Genomic DNA, 15581 nt, shown 5'->3' with positions numbered 1-15581 from the left:
CTACGGGTGATCCTTCACCTCCAGTCCCCAGAATATTTTTTTCAGATAGGGTCTCTCTGTAGCCCCAGCTGGCCTGGAACTCACTATGTAGACCAGCCTGGTCTCAATCTCAGAGATCTGCCTGCCTCTGCCTCCTGAGTGCTGGGATTAAAGGTGTGCGCCACCATGCCTGGCCTGGATAATGTTTTTTTAAAAAAAATATTTTATTTATTATTTTTTATTTTATGTGTATGAGTGTAGTGCCTGGATGTATGTGAGTGCACCTGCAATGCTGTGGAGGTCAGAAGAGGGTATCGGATTTCCCTGGAACTGGAGTTAAGAATGGTCTGTCGCCACCATGTGGGTGCTGGGTATTGAACCTGGGTCCTCTGCAAAAGCAGTCAGTGCTCTTAACCACTGAGCCAACTCTCCAGCCCCCCAAATAATGTTTTTAAATGTGTAAAATAAAATGAGATTACAAAGGAATTTTGTAAGTGTGGAAAGATGTCTACGAATTCTGACAAGATGCAACAAATTGCATTACAGAGGGTTCCTAATAAGATTTCATTTATGAAGAAGGAGGAGTGGAAAAAGAGATGAAACTGTTTCTAGAAATAAAACTATTCCTGTGCACATGGCTGGTCTTATCACTCACCACACTTTTAAAGCAGTTAAGAGCACATAGTCCTCTGGCAGAGGATCCAACTATGGCTCACAACTGCTTGTAATGTATCTCCAACTATAGGGACTCTAACTGCCTTTCTGGCCTCTGGGTACGCGCATACGTGCACACACACACACACACACACACACACACACACGCTTTCTTAATTTAAAAAATGAAAAAGCATGGCTGGCTGGTGTCTTCAGGTCATTGGTCATGGGTCCCCCAGACAGGTTTCATCAGGTTACAGCCAAAGAAAGACCCTCATTCTCTCTATCTTCCTCCTAGGCTGGTCATTGGAATTTCACTCTAGGTCTGGTCCTATCACAGGTCTGGTGGTATTGCATGGTCATCCACCATCTTCGAATCTCCCCCATCAGACTGTGTTTCTCATACTATTCATTCTGCAACTGTCATAAGAGAACCAGGTCCCTAGCAGGTGCCACTGCTTACTTTTTAAGGATCACTGGAGCAACTGCTTACCTGGAAGGGCACACAGCATGGCTGCCTAGTTCCTATTTGATTTTATTTATTGTGTGCATGATGTGTGTGTATGAGTGTGGGCATACACATACTATGGTACACATGTGGAGTTCATCAGTTCTCTCCTTTCACTGTGGGATCTAGGGATTGAACTCAGTTCATCCAGCTTGTGCACTTTTACCTGCTAACCCAGCCCCAGCCAGGTTCCTCTAAAGCCATCACAGTTGTGGGACTGGAGAGGTGGCTCCGTGGTTAAGAGCACTGGCTGCTCTTACAGAAGACCTGGGTTTGATTCCCAGCACCCACATGGGGGCTAACAACTGTCCATAACTCTAGTTCCAGAGGAATCCCACGCCCTCTTCTGACGTCCACAGGCATTGAACAACACAGGTACACCTACCTTACATGCAGGCAATACACTCATACACATTAAATAAAAATAATTTAAGCCAGGTGTGGTGGTGCACGCCTTTAATCCCAGCACTTGGGAGGCAGAGGCAGGTGGATCTCTGTGAGTTCAAGGCCAGCGTGGTCTACATAGCGAGTTTCAGGCCATCTGGGGCTACAGGGAGACCCTGTCTCAAAAAGACCAAAAAAATTTTAAATTATTGTTATTTTTTTATCTTTTTTGAGACAGGGTCTTCCTTTAGCCCCAGCTGGCCTGGAACTTGCTATGCAGACCAGGCTGGCCTTGAACTCACAGAGATCTGCCTGCCTCTGCCTCCTGAGTGCTGGAACTAAAGGCATGGCCCAGCTCAATATAAATAAAATTAAGAAGCCATCATAAGCCGGGCACAATCCTTTAGTCCCCTCACTCAGGAGGCAGAAGCAGGCGGATCTCTGTGAGTTCAAGGCCAGCCTGGTCTGCATAGCAAGTTCCAGGCCAGCTGGGGCTAAAGGAAGACCCTGTCTCAAAAAGACCCCACCCCGAAAAAAAAAGCAGTTACCTTTTCATCTCTGTTCCAACCTCTGGCCTCACCTCTCCTGTTACTGATGGTTTCTGTCTGGACTGGCTGTTTCTAAGTTCTTGGTATGTTGTTCAAAGCGCTGAAGATGCACACACAAATAGAAAAACAGCAAAGCATTGTATTCGGAAGGAGAGCAAAAGAACAGAGTGAGTAGTACACTATAAGGGGAACCTGGGCAAGATTTGCTTGAGAGCTCCTGGTTACTATCTGGGACTCCTTTTGTGGGCCCAGGAGGAGAAGTTGGTTGCTAGGGGCAGGGTATGGCTGGTCTTTTGTTTTGATTGATAGGCTTGGGTTATACAAACTTTCGTTTACTGTGCATGTTCTTTCCCGTGATGCATGTGACTTTAATCATATGCATACCCAGTCATGCATAGATATAAGATGCTTACTAAAAGTTTTCCCTAAAAGTTCACTCAGAGGACGCAGTTTACCTAATTATACATGCACCTTAAACTAGCCTAGGCTGAATCGGTCTATTACCTCCAGTTCTAGGATATGTTCCAAGATGTGTTTGACCACCAAAGGGAAGTTACTAAGTTGCTGAGAGGCTCAAAGGACAGTGGCCAGTTGCTTTGTTTAGAGAGGAGTATGCCTTTAGTTGGATGCAGGTAGGGGTCCAAGGTTGTTACGTTGTTGGGAAAGGGGTGTGTATATATCTCAAGCCAAGCAGGGTCCTGAGTTGCTAAATTATCATACACATGTCTGTCTGTCTCACTCCCACACTTAAACTGAGGACTTGAGTTGGTTGCTGCCAGGCATCTTGTTATCCCACATCCTGCAGTCCTTCCTCTGCTCCCAAGATCTCCATCTACACTGCACATGGACTTTGCTCTTGCAGAGACCTTACCGTCTGGCCTTAGCTGTTTATCTATTGGCCCTAGATTATTTATCAGTCCAGTGCTTGCTCTGCACTCTCCGAACTCCTGCCTGCCAGTTGGCCTTCCCTTCAGGAATGCCTGAGTAAGCTGTCCTCTGCACACCCTGCCTCCACAGCTTCCCTTTCCTTCCCTCTCTAACTTCTGCAGTTCCATGAACTTTCCTTGTCCAGGAACATTGATTTGACAGGTGTTCTAGGAACATTCACTTGACAGGTGTTCGTTTAGTGAATGCTCTACGTCATTGCTATCAGGCAGTGGAAAAATGAAGGTGACCAACCTAGTCTCAAACTCATGGCACTATGGTAAGAGACACATGCATAAATAAACAATGTAAGTAGAGTCCAGGAAAGTTCTATGAAGGAAGCAATTACAATGGAAGGACCCAGAGTGACTGGGGTAGTTGGGTGGAGGATCCCTATTTTACACAGGAAAGACCACACCATCCAAAGAGCAGGACAAAGGACTGACCGGGTAGACAGAAGTACAAAGGCCTTGAGGCAGAACAAGGAAGGTCATGTAAATCTAGACAAGTCTATGACAAATAGAGGTTGCCAGGGTCAGAGAGAAGGTAAAGGATTTATGTAAAGGAATGTACCTGGAGACATATTTAAAAGACTGTGACCACTGGGCATGGTGGTGCACGCCTTTAATCCCAGCATTCGGGAGGCAGAGGCAGGCGGATCTCTGTGAGTTCAAGGCCAGCCTGGTCTACGTAGTGAGTTCCAGGACAGCTGGGGCTACAGGGATACCCTGTCTCAAAAAGACCAAAACAAAACAAAACAAAACAAAAGAGACAGTGATCTAGTACATGTCTTTAACAAGGCCCTCACAGGCTGGAGAGATGGTTCAGCAGTTAAGGGTGTGTGCTCTTCTTTCAGAGGCTCTGAGTTTAGATCCTAGCTCCAATGTCCAGCTGCCTCACAACACATGTAACACCAGCTCCAGGGAATCTGATGCCTCTTGGCTTCTTCAGGCACCTGCATTCACGTGCACATGCTCACACACAGATACACACACATTCAAAATAATTCAAAAAATCTTTTCTAAAAAGGTCTTTGGGGGTTGGGGATATACTCTTAATTAGTACAGTGCTTGCCTAGTGTGTGAAGCCCAGGATTCTGATCCTCAACACTAGGCATGGTTAGTAATCTGGAGGTGGTGGCAGGAAGATCAGAAGTTCAAGGTAATCATCCTCAGCTACATAGAGTTTGAGGATAGACGAGGATACATGACACCTAGTCTCTAAATAAAATATAAATAAAAATAAAAGGGCCCTCGAGCCTCCCTGCCGCATGGAGAATGAATTGTAGGGCAAAGAAGCAGAGGGAGAAGACTTGTTAGGCACAATAATTGCTCAATTTCTATGTCATGATGTCATGTCTTTTTTTTTTTTTTTTTTTGGTTGCCTTTTTGAGACAGGGTCTCCTTGCAGTCACAGCTGGCTTTGCTCTCACAGAGATCCACCTCCCTCTGTCTCTGCCTCCCAAGTGCTGGGATTAAAGGTGTGTGCCACTATGCCTAGCTGTATGTCATTTTTTAAAAATTAGCTTATTTATTGGTCTTTGAGACAGGGTCTCCCTGTAGCCCCAGATGGCCTGGAACTCGCTATGCCAGACCAGGCTGGCCTCAAACTCACAGAGATCTGCCTGCTTTTTCCTACCAAGTGCTAGGATTAAAGGCATGCACTACCATGCCCAACTTATTTTTACTTTTTAAGATATTTTATTTTTGTTTTATGTGTATGAGTGTATTGCCTACATGTGCGTGAGTGCATCCATGTTGTACAATGCCCTCAAAGGTCAGAAGAGGGCTTTGGATCCCCTGGAACTGGAGTTACAGATGGTTGTTAGCCACCATGTGGATGCTGGGAACCAAACCTGGGTCCTCTGCAAGAGTAGCTAGTACACTTAACCAGTGAGCCATCTTTCCAGCCCCCAGCTTTTTTATTTTCACTGCATGAGTGTTTTTTGCCTGTATATATGTTAAGTGCACTTTGTGCATGCAATGCTTATAGAGGCCAGAAGAGAGTATTGGATCACCTGGAGCTGGAATTATAGACAACTATTAGCTGCCATATGGGTACTAGAAACCAAACACAGCTAGTGCTCTTAACTCTTGACCCATCTCTTCAGTCCCTTGTATGTCATCTTTTAAAAATTTTTTATTTGCAGTACAGGGGGTTGAAACTAGGGCCTCATACATGCTAGGCAGACAGACATGCAGTTTATTACAGCTATGTTTCTAACCACAACTCTTCCATTCCTTAAGACAAAGTTTTTGGGTTTTTTTTTTTTTTTGGTGGTTTCAACTTTTTAAAAATTTTATTATTTTTATTTTATGTGTCTGAGTGTATTGCTTGCATGTGTGTAAGTGCACCTGTGTCCTGCAATGCCACAGAGGTCAGAAGAGGACGTTGGATTCCCCTGGAACTGGTATTAAGGACAGTTCCTAGCTGCCATATGGGTGCTCGGGATGAAACCCAGGTTTTCTGCAAGAGCAGTCAAGTGCTCTTAACCACTGAGCCATCTCTCAGCCGCGGTGGATTCAACTTTCTATTTCACTCATTGTAGAGTACTGAACACTGCCCAAACACAAAGGTTTAAACATTTCTCTTGCAAGGACTCACATGGAAACTAAGAATAGATAGTAGTTTGGAGAGAAAAAGATGACACAAGAGGAATTTTGACCAGTATTCTGCAAAAGAATGAAGGTCATAGGCTTAAAAATAGCCTAAAGATCCTTTTACCCTAGTCCTTATTCTCCACCATCGTTTACCTATGCCTTTGTTTCGGTACTTGAAGCTGTTTCTTAGCCTCTATTTCACTCATTAAGACAAACTTTTAAAATTTATTATTATTACTTTTTTGGACAGGGGTGTACTTGGAGTCTGACAGATCCTCTGACAGATGGCTTTTTGATGTTCCTTCTCTCTTCCTATAATGGGATTTAGGGATTGAACCTAGGTGGACCGGCAAGTGCGATTACCCACTGAGCCATCTCACCTTTTTTTTTTTTTTTGAGACACGGTACCATGTTGCCAAATGACTTCAGCTATATAGCTGACAGTGATCTGTAGCTCCTGATTCTCCTCTTTCTGCCTCAGTGATGGGATAATAGGTATGAACCAAGCTCATCAAAAAAATTTCTGAGACAAGGTCTAGTTTGCAGAGCCCCTGCCTCATCCTCCCAAGTAGCTATGATTACAGGCTGAAGTGCCTCACCCAGATTCACCTCACATTTAATGCATCAAAAAACCCCAACAAAACCCCCACTCACTCTTCCTCAATTTTCCTCATCTGTGTAAATAGCTCTATCATTCAAACAGACGTTGGAGCTAGACTTGGGCTATCCTTGCCTCCTATCTCTCCGTCCTCTTCTGCACCCTAAGTTCTGTCTAGTCTCTTTCCAAGTCCACTCCTCACCATCCTCACACAGATGTGTCACCCTTGAGTGGTGTTCTGTACAAACCCTCACAGTTCTTCCTCCTCTCCTCTGCCCTCTACAGTTCACTCTATACGAAGAACGAAGCCTGTTTTGTTTTGTTGTTTTGTTTTGAGACAGGGTCTCACTAGTACCCGTGGTTGGCCTGTAACTTTCTAGGTAGACCAGGCTGGCCTTGATCTGGCGGACATCTGCTTGCCTCTAAAGGCCTGCGCCACCACCCGCGGCCAGCTGCGTTTTAAAGAACAGATTTGTCGCCTAACATTTAATCCCTCAAGGACTTCCTTGGCCTTTAGGGTCTTTAAATGAGGTCAGGCCTCATGAGCCTGGCAGGTACTGGAGGAAGAGAAGGAAGACCGCAGAAGGCCATGAAGGAGACGAGGCTAGACCAGCGGAAGCGGACCCCGCTGCGCCTGTAAACTCAAAGGGAGGTGGAGGGGTTGTGGTGGGAGGATGGCAAGTTTCAGTCTAGTCTAAACTACGGAACGAGACCCAGTCAAGAAGAAGGAAAGGAACTCCACGGCGCCACAAGGGGCGGAGCCAGACTCCAAGCCCCGCTTCCCCAGCTTGCTGGTGGCTTTGGAACCTTTCTTCCGGGTACTGGGGGAAGCTTTTCCAGTTGTACCTTCCGGCGTCGTCGACCCTATTTCCCGTGCTGCACTGCGGCCTTCCTCTTTCTCTTCCGGTCCCAGGCGCTTCTGGAGCCGCGGGATCCCGTGAGTTTGGGCCGTGAGGCATCCGATGCCATCCATGACTCCTGGGCGGCGGCGGGTCATGGGGCGTGCGCCTCGGGTCTCAGCAAGGGCAGGGGTGGCGGCTGCGTGGCCGTGGGGCGTGGAGGCTGCTGGGTCAGGGTGGCGGTGCTCGGTCCTGTGGACACGGATGGTGGAGGCGGGCGCTCGGATTTGATATCGGAGAGCGACCCTGGGGCAGGGAAGGTTAGTTTGAGGACCTCCTCACCCGCGTTTGGGAGGCAGGGTCGGGTCCTGTAGACTGAGGCGAGGTCGGTTGGAGGGTCGTAGGTTCGAACCGCCTATACTGCAGGCTTATTCTGGGTTTTTGCCTCATTTTTCACCAGGTCAGGGCGGCAGAGGTGGCCCAGCCTGGGGAGCCCCAGCCCTGATCTGTCTTTCTTGCAGGTGCAGACATGGCCAAGTCCAAGAACCACACCACACACAACCAGTGTAAGTCTCTTGGGCTCAGCTGTTGCCCGGTAACCTAGCAAAGGTTGGTTTGGAGGTACTGGTTCCTAGGGTAAGGAGGGGCAGTTTTCCTTGGTGAGCCCAGAGCTGTAAGTTTAGCTAGTTTGGAGTTTACAAGTTTGGGAGCCAGAAGTGCTTTGCACTCAGTGGTGACTGATTTCTCAGAACTCAAGACCTTCCCAGCTGTGACATTAGGTGGTCTGGTAAAGGATACTTCTTTTTTGGTCTGAGTTTTTTTGGTAACCTACAGCTCGAAAATGGCACAGAAATGGCATCAAGAAACCACGGTCACAAAGATACGAGTCTCTTAAGGGGGTGAGTAGTATATGCTGTATCTTAAATTATCCCCTAGCCACTAGTCCACAATATAGATTATTTTTTTCCCAGGTTCAGCTTCTGGGTACTGTTAACTGTCCTTTTACATACATGGTCTTCCAAAGCCCCTCTGTTCCTTTCCCTGTACTACCAGATCTATAGCAAAGCTTTCCTTGATTTTCCCAGTTCTTGGTATAACTGGCCTTGTAAGAACAAAGTAACCATCTCTTGGTCAGAGCCCTTGGACCAAGGAGTAGTCTTGTCTGGTTTTATATTGACCAACTTTATAAACTCAACCCAATCCAGTACCAGGCTAGGGACAGTTTCTCTCCCTGTGCCAGTGGGTTTTAGGGTTATCAGACAGGCTGAGTGAGATCTAGGAGAGCTGAGCCTACCCCTGGTCTATTTGCTTGTAACCTTGCTCTCTGCTATTTGCAAAGTGTGAATCTGATGGTCTAGGTTTGGTATTTAATTGACATTCCTCTGAAAGGGAGGGGGGGATTTTAGAAAACATTTAGTTTCTTCCATAGGAAGTTCATACCCTACAGTCTGTCATACTTAAAGATAACAATGCTGTATTTACAATGCCATTCACCCTTATGCGAAAGGACTCCAGGAAATGATTTGGGGATGATTTTATACTGCCACACTTCCTATTTTTCAGGTAGACCCCAAGTTCCTGAGGAACATGCGTTTTGCCAAGAAGCACAACAGGAAGGGTCTGAAGAAGATGCAGGCCAACAACGCGAAAGCCATGAGTGCGCGTGCTGAGGCTGTCAAGGCCCTTGTGAAGCCCAAGGAATTTAAGCCCAAGATGCCAAAGGGTCCCAACAGCAAGCTCCGCCGGCTTGCTTTCATTGCTCACCCCAAACTTGGGAAGCGGATTCGTGGCTACATGGCTAAGGGTCGCAGGCTCTGCCGACCAAAGGCCAAGGCTGGGGCTGCAGCTCCAGCTAAGACCCAGGCTCCAACTGCAGCTAAGACCCAGGCTGCAGCTCAGGCTCCCAAAGGTACCCAGGCCCCTGTGAAGGCCCCACAATAAAGGTCTGCCAACGTGAAGACAGATGGACTGGTGTGACCTCCCTCCCCACTGTTTACAGAGGGCTAGTGTCCTGTGCTGTTTTTACAAATAAACTTGAGGGCAAGATGTTAATCTGTGTCATCATTGGACTAGGCTGGAACTGCTACCCCCTCGGGTGCGGGGAAAGGTTACAGCTTTGGATAGATGGGTATGGGTTTGAGTCAGGAAACAGGATTCTGGAGCGTAAGAGAGGGACAAATGCAGAATGGTTGGAGCTTCGGGGAGCTGGAGTGTCTAGATTGCTAGGCCCTCTTCGAAGGCCTAAACGTCCTCCCTTGTTGGGTATGGAAGGGCCCTGCTGAAGAGTCTGTACTGTGCCTAACATCCCAGACTTGTCATGAGTGTACTTGGTCAAGGGTCCACTGCTTTGAGTTGTGCTGGTTCTTGAAATCATGGGTCTGGGAAGGGAGGACAGTGGTGGCGCTGCCTTACTGCCATGGTGGCCTGACCCTACTGTGCCTCTAAGTGAGGTGCATTACACACAGGAGCCCTTTTTTATTTTTTGGTCTTTTTGAGACAAGTCTTCTTGTAGCCCCAGCTGGCCTGGAACTTGCTATGTAGACCAGGCTAGCCTTGAACTCAAATCTGCCTGCCTCTGCCATCTGCCACCACACCCAACTCCCTTTTATTAATTTTTAAGATTATATTTTGTGAGAAGGGTTCACATGGAGGTCAGAGGACAACTAGGGTTACCAGGTTTAGTGGCAAGTGCCTTTACCTGCTGATCCATCTGGTCAGCCCTGACCTTGACAGTTCTGCCTCAGCTTCCCAGAGTGTAAGGATTACAGCTGTGAGGCACCTGTCCCAGCTTCAGGCAAGGGCTTAATCCTTAGAGCCAGCAAGGAGAGTGGGTGTTTCTGGAGAAGACAGCAGGTGGAGCCTTACTTGGTTACAGTTAATCTTCAAAACTAGCTTCAGTCCAATCTTAGGCACTTTGGTAACTCAGAAAGGGATGCACTTATGCCAGGACAGCAGGTTTGGCCTATGGCATGGTCCCCGTACCTCTGAAATGTTATTTTTGCTGGGTGTGACAATTTGATCACATGGCTAGGGAGGGCTGAAGGCAACGTGGGAGCCCAGTCATGTTGCACTGAGAAAAGTTCCTTCAGGGAGCTCTAGTGTAGACCAAGCTTTGCAGCAGACAGAGCTTCTAGGTCTAGTGGGACTTTAGTGAAAAGGTTGCCTCATTGTATAAGCAGTTGAAAGTCTGGGCTCTTACCATGAGCAGGGGTCATTACTATCAGAACAGCCTGTACACTAAATGCCAGGATCTGGACTGTCTATAACTGGGCACTAAAAAGCTCTTGTCTCCCCTGTACTGTCCTCATGGAAGCCAGATGGAGAGAAACATGTTCAGTTTTTGGAGCTATAGCTACACCTCACTGCCTGGGGCAGGCCTGTTAAAGGAAAACACCTCCCAAAGCCGAAGGAAAATGCTCAGATCAGAGGTAGACAAAGTAGGACTGTATAAAATGTACTCAGTTGGGGACAGGCAGGCAGGATTCCTGCACCCTGATATGGGAGGAAGGGTTTATAGACTTAAGTTAGACAAAGCTGGCCTGCAGCCTACCAGGATGTACTTGGGCTTTCTCAAAATACAAAAACCCTTATTATGTTAAGCAGCCCTGCATCTGGCCAGTGTAAAATGCTTGGCTAACTGTCTTTATGACTACCCTATAGCATTTGGAATACCTCGCAAGACCACCGGGTGGGCAAAGTGATGGTGACATCGAAGATGGCTACAGTCATGTCAAATGGGTTCCTACAAGGGCTGACATCTTGCAGCTCAGCTCATACTGGTCCTAATCACTGGTTGACATGTTAGGGCCTGAAAAGTGAAATGACCAGGACTTTCTCTAGACCCAGAGACCAGGCGTTTTGACAAAAACAGACAAACCAGAAAAGGCTGTCCCCTTGCCAACTTGCCCACTGACTACTCTGCTTACAACAGGGCCCTAACCTGTCCCAGAATCCCAAGTGTCCCTGGAAGCCAAGTAGCTTGAGACATTTATCTTTGTGTCAGTTTTGTGTGCATTGTGCTGTCACACTCCACCCACCACCACCACCACAAGCCAGAAGACAATCCTGGATATCATTCTCAGGAATCCCATCTCCCTCCTCTGAGACAGTCTCTCAGTGGCCTGGGGCTAACTAATTAAACTGGCTAGCCAGTAAACCCTAGGGATCATATCTCCACTTCCCCAGTGCTGGTATTACAAGCTTGTGCAACCATGTTGGGCACTTCAACATGGGTTCTGGGATCAAACTCAAGTTCCCATGCTTGTGGTTTGGCTGTGGTGGCACATGCCTTTAATCCCAGCACTCAGGAGGCAGAGGCAGGCAAGTCTTTGTGAGTTCAAGGCCAGCCTGGTCTACAGTGAGTTCCAGGTCAGCTGGGGCTACAGGGAGACCCTGTCTGAAAAAAAAAACAACAAGTTCTTATGCTTGTGCAGCAAGCACTTTACTAAGCTTTCTCTCAAGCCCCAGCATCCACTTTGTGTGTTCCTGTGTGTGTGTGTGTGTGTAGTATATGCATGTGTGTGCCCATGTGGAGTCCAGAGGAAGACATCGAGTGTCCTCTCTATCATTCTCCACCTTATTCCTTTGAGACAGGGTCTTTAACTGAATCTGGCACTAGGCTTGTCAGAACCCCCAGTGATTCATCTGTCCCCACACCCTACGAATGCTAGGGTTGCCGGCACACCCAGATTTTTATGCAGGTGCTGGAGTCTTGAATTACATTGAACCATCTCCCCAGTGTTCCCAGTGTTCACTTTTGATGGGAACAGTAGTCTGATCTTTCAGGTCAGTAGCCTCTAGCTGGGCACAGATGTGGCTGGGAGTATGGGACAGTGTACTATGTCAAGAGGCACAGAACTGTGGGTGGTAGGGAAGGACCCAAAGCCAGGTTCAGTTTTCCCATCCGTGAAATGGAGGTGGTAGCACCAAGTCCCCAGAAACCCAAATCCCTCCTCCATGACTGTCCACAGTGTAAAGTACTTCAGAAGAAGCCCCTGTCCATACTGGCTTTATTACTGGGCAGAGGCAAGAGGTCCTTGGCACTGGTTGAGCTAGAAGCTGCAGGGGTGGGGGTGGGGGCTCAATTTTCACTAGGCAGGGCAGGCACACTGGCAAGTGCGGACAGCAGGCGGGTGTATATGTCAATCCCACGGAGGAACACAGCCTCATGCAGCCTTTCGTTATGGTCATGCAGCAGCACAGGTGTTTGGTTCATGGGTGAGAAGCCCAGAGCCGGGATCCCGACCTGCAAGGGTGAAAAGGCACTTTTAGGGCGAAGCCAGCCTCCGGACCAGCTCACAGCCCGACACTGCCCTGCCCTGTGAACAGCTCACCGCTCGGATATAGCGGCTATCAGTGGCAGCAGGGAAGATCTCTGGCTCCAGAGTAAGGTTCCTGCAGGGGAAGAGCCTAATGAATAGGAAGTAGGGGGCAACAAACTGGGGGAAATAAGGAGGTGGGAGAGAGGTAGGGGAGGAGAGAAGGAAGAGAGTGAGGGACAACTGGGAGGAGAGGAGCAGGGATCTGGGTTACAGGAGGAGAGCTGGTCAGCGCTCACATGTCCTTGCAGACCCCACTGAAGGCTGCCCACCAGGGGTCTGAATCATCGGTGCATGTCATTCGGGGCTCTGTCCATTTCTGGGGAACAGAAGGGATGACAGGATTAGGACGAGGGCTGCGAAATTATGCTCTCTTATAGAATGGGCTGTGCACCCACTGAACTACCAGGCTTCCAGGTGGCCAGTGTGGCCTCAGGTTTTCTTCCAGTCCCTTAGATGCTCTAGATCTGGGACCTTTCTCTCCCTCATCTACTTCCCTCCTGTCCATCCTTTAGATCCTAGCCCAAGTGCTCATTCCTCAGATGCCCTAAGCCTCAGTCTGGTGGAATATATGCTCTCAGATTACAAGGCCCATTAAAAGCTCAAGCCTTTAATACCAACACTTGGGAGGCAGAGGCAAGAGGATCTCTGTGAAATTGAGACGAGCCTGGAATTCCAGGCCAGCTGGGGCTATAGGGTGATCTTGTTTCAAAAAACAAAGAAACAAAAACAAAAACCAAAAAGCAAGGCCCACTTTCCTAGACCACATGTGTGCATATTCATATCACAGTAATTTGTTTTTGTTTTTTGAGATGGGGCTTCATGTAGCCCTTGCTGCTTTTCAGTTCACTATGTAGCACAGGCTAGCCTTGAACTCCTGATCCTCCTGTCTCCATCTCTGAATGCTGGGATTACAGGTATATGCCACCATGCGTACTTTATGTGGTGCTGGTGATCAAACCTGGGGCTTCATGCATGCTAGGCAAACAGCTACATTCTCAACCCTCATATCAAAGTATGTAAACATTTATATCTCACCTCTTCATGCTGTAGGGAGTACAAGGTGAGACCTGAGCCCAATTTTACCCCTACCTTATTCCCTAGCACTCACAAAGTTCTCTATATCTACTGCTCACTGCACTGGGTAAATGAAATACCTCTAATAGCTAAGGAAATGCCCAGGTGAACCAGGCACACACTCCTATGCTGTCACTCTTGCCAAGCCCAGTCTCCCATAACCCCAATGCTCCTGCAGCATCATAAGTCCCAAGTCAATACCTGAGCAAACTCAAAGGTGACCCCCTCCCCAGCTTCCCGGCACCAGCTTTGCAGCTGCTCCTCGAAGGCCTGAAGGAAGAGAGGTGAACTGAGTTCCCAGGGCAGAATAGAGAACCCAGGTGCTCTCCCTCAAACTCAGGTGGAAGTGGCACCTTCAGGTCTACATCTGGCGCCACTCGAATGTCAAAGCTGGCACTCATAGCAGCAGGTACCACATTATAGGCCACACCACCTTCTAGCTTAGTCAGATTCACAGAAGTCACAGCCCCCTCCTTCAGGTGAGGGTTTGCCTGCAGCCTGCAGAGGTGGGTTGGGGAGGATGGGAGGGGAGGGAGGAGCAGATAAAAGAAGGTAGTTCAGTCTCCTTCCTGTCTTGCACAGCCTTCCACAGCCACCCCCACACACTACCCCCTTTCCAGGCTGCTTCACCTCTGCTTTTCCTTCTCCCGAAATGCCAGGATGGAGCTCATAACCTTGTGCTAAGAGAACAGGAGGTGACATGTGAAAATGGCTCTGGGACAGAGTCCCCTAAATGCCCAGATTTCCCACAGACCACACACCAGCTTCTCGACTGCTGTGTCCTCAATGAAACGTGAACCATGGCCTGGCTTCCCAGTGCTGGTAACCCGTACCCCTGGGGAACAGTGAGAGGAATAGTGTCTTCAGCAAGAGAGAGCTAGAAGTGCAATCACTCCTACAGTAGGCCCAGTCTTTTCCACATCCCAAGCTCCTTCGGTCAGACCTTGTTCTGCTCTGAGCCCATGGCACAGAGCAGGTTCCTGGTCACAGTTAGAGCTTGCTCTTAGAACCTAGGAAGGAAAGGGCTGGGGGGCAAAAGTCTGTATGTCTCAGACTTCAACTGCTGAGACCCTGTGCAAGCCCCAACCCTTTCTGTCTCAGTCTTCCATATGCGCAATGACCCCCCCCCCCAAGAAAAAAAACCCATACTTACACCAAGGGCTCCGCTCACTATAAAAGACAGTGAAAGCATCAGTGGGGTTGGCCATGCCTGAGGGAGAAAGTAGATACACAGGGTGGAGTGACCCAGCTCCCCCTTGCAGTCTCCATACCCTTGGCCTGGCTGCTAGGAGGCTTGCCAACCTGCTCACCCTCATCTAGGGTGAAACCTGCTCGTAGAGCCTGGAACTCAGGTCTCTTCACAAACAGTTCCATCCCTTTGTGACCTCCGACCTCCTCATCTGTAAAAGTGTCAGGGATGTGGGATGCCTCTCAACTTACCTTCCTCCTCCTTCCCAAAGATGCCCCTCCCTGAGCCACTCCTACCAGGCACAAAGGTCATGTGGATGGTTCTAGGGAACCGGTGGCCCGCACCCTTCAACCTCCTCACAGCCTCCAGGTACCTGAGAGAAGGAAGTGAAGTGCTAAGGGAACCACCAGATGCTGAGGGTGGTCCTGCAGGCAGGGCTGATGGGGTGTAGTCCTGTGCCTGGATGCTTCCCTGCCATGTATTTCAGGGAGTCCAGAACAGTCCTTGCCCCTTTTTGGGTCTGCTTCTCCATCCATGCAGTGGTCACACCCATAGTTTTTCTGCCAAAGAAGGTCAAAATGGGAGCTGGGGAGATGACTCAGTGGTTAAGAGCAGTGGCTGCTCTTGCGGAGGACCCAGGTTCAGTTCCCAGCACCCACATGATGGCTAATAATCGTCTATGTCTATAACTCCAGTTCCAAGGGATCTGATGTCCTATTTTGGTCTCTTTGGGCACTGCATGCACATGGTGCACCTACACACAGGCAGGCAAAACACACTCATATACATGAAATAAAAATTAAAAAAAATTTTTTTAAAAAAAGTCAGTATGAGGGCTGGGCATGGTGGCGCACACCTTTAATCCCAGCACTTGGGAGGCAGAGTGAGTTCAAGGCCAGCCTGGTCTACATAGTGAGTTCCAGGACAGCTGGGGCTACAAGGAGACCCTGTCTCAAAAAGACC

The 15581-nt window shown here is 48.5% G+C and overlaps 2 protein-coding genes across 4 annotated transcripts in view; one reads left to right on the top strand and one right to left on the bottom strand.

Moving 5' to 3' along the window:
• Nucleotides 1–7025: 7025 nt before the first annotated feature.
• On the top strand, nucleotides 7026–9086 carry Rpl29 (ribosomal protein L29). 3 transcript variants are annotated; one of them, XM_008849868.3, is made up of 4 exons: nucleotides 7026–7132; nucleotides 7556–7600; nucleotides 7869–7933; nucleotides 8598–9086. In XM_008849868.3, exons 2-4 carry the CDS (start codon nucleotides 7564–7566, stop codon nucleotides 8973–8975), a joined length of 480 nt encoding a protein of 159 aa, XP_008848090.1. In that variant the 5' UTR covers nucleotides 7026–7132; nucleotides 7556–7563; the 3' UTR covers nucleotides 8976–9086. The 3 variants fall into 3 exon arrangements, with proteins under 3 accessions (XP_008848090.1, XP_029410344.1, XP_008848101.1); XM_029554484.1 differs by having other exon boundaries at nucleotides 7108–7132; nucleotides 7495–7600; XM_008849879.3 differs by lacking the exon at nucleotides 7026–7132 and adding an exon at nucleotides 7207–7354.
• Nucleotides 9087–12009: 2923 nt separating this feature from the next.
• Nucleotides 12010–15581, bottom strand: part of Acy1 (aminoacylase 1) — a 5912-nt gene continuing 2340 nt past the window's right edge. Inside the window, exons 6-15 of the mRNA XM_008849852.3 lie at nucleotides 14915–14991; nucleotides 14740–14829; nucleotides 14583–14639; nucleotides 14191–14264; nucleotides 14060–14109; nucleotides 13783–13927; nucleotides 13631–13699; nucleotides 12592–12671; nucleotides 12368–12428; nucleotides 12010–12279 (exon numbers count right to left, since the gene is read on the bottom strand). Of these exons, the coding sequence (XP_008848074.1) occupies nucleotides 12115–12279; nucleotides 12368–12428; nucleotides 12592–12671; nucleotides 13631–13699; nucleotides 13783–13927; nucleotides 14060–14109; nucleotides 14191–14264; nucleotides 14583–14639; nucleotides 14740–14829; nucleotides 14915–14991 (868 nt within the window). The 3' untranslated portion in view covers nucleotides 12010–12114. The remainder of the gene's footprint in view (nucleotides 12280–12367; nucleotides 12429–12591; nucleotides 12672–13630; nucleotides 13700–13782; nucleotides 13928–14059; nucleotides 14110–14190; nucleotides 14265–14582; nucleotides 14640–14739; nucleotides 14830–14914; nucleotides 14992–15581) is intronic.

This window comes from Nannospalax galili, unplaced genomic scaffold (genome assembly GCF_000622305.1).
Source record: "Nannospalax galili isolate Female #2095 unplaced genomic scaffold, S.galili_v1.0 scaffold851, whole genome shotgun sequence".
Taxonomy (NCBI): Eukaryota; Metazoa; Chordata; class Mammalia; order Rodentia; family Spalacidae; genus Nannospalax; species Nannospalax galili.
This window is presented reverse-complemented; position numbering and strand designations above follow the sequence as displayed.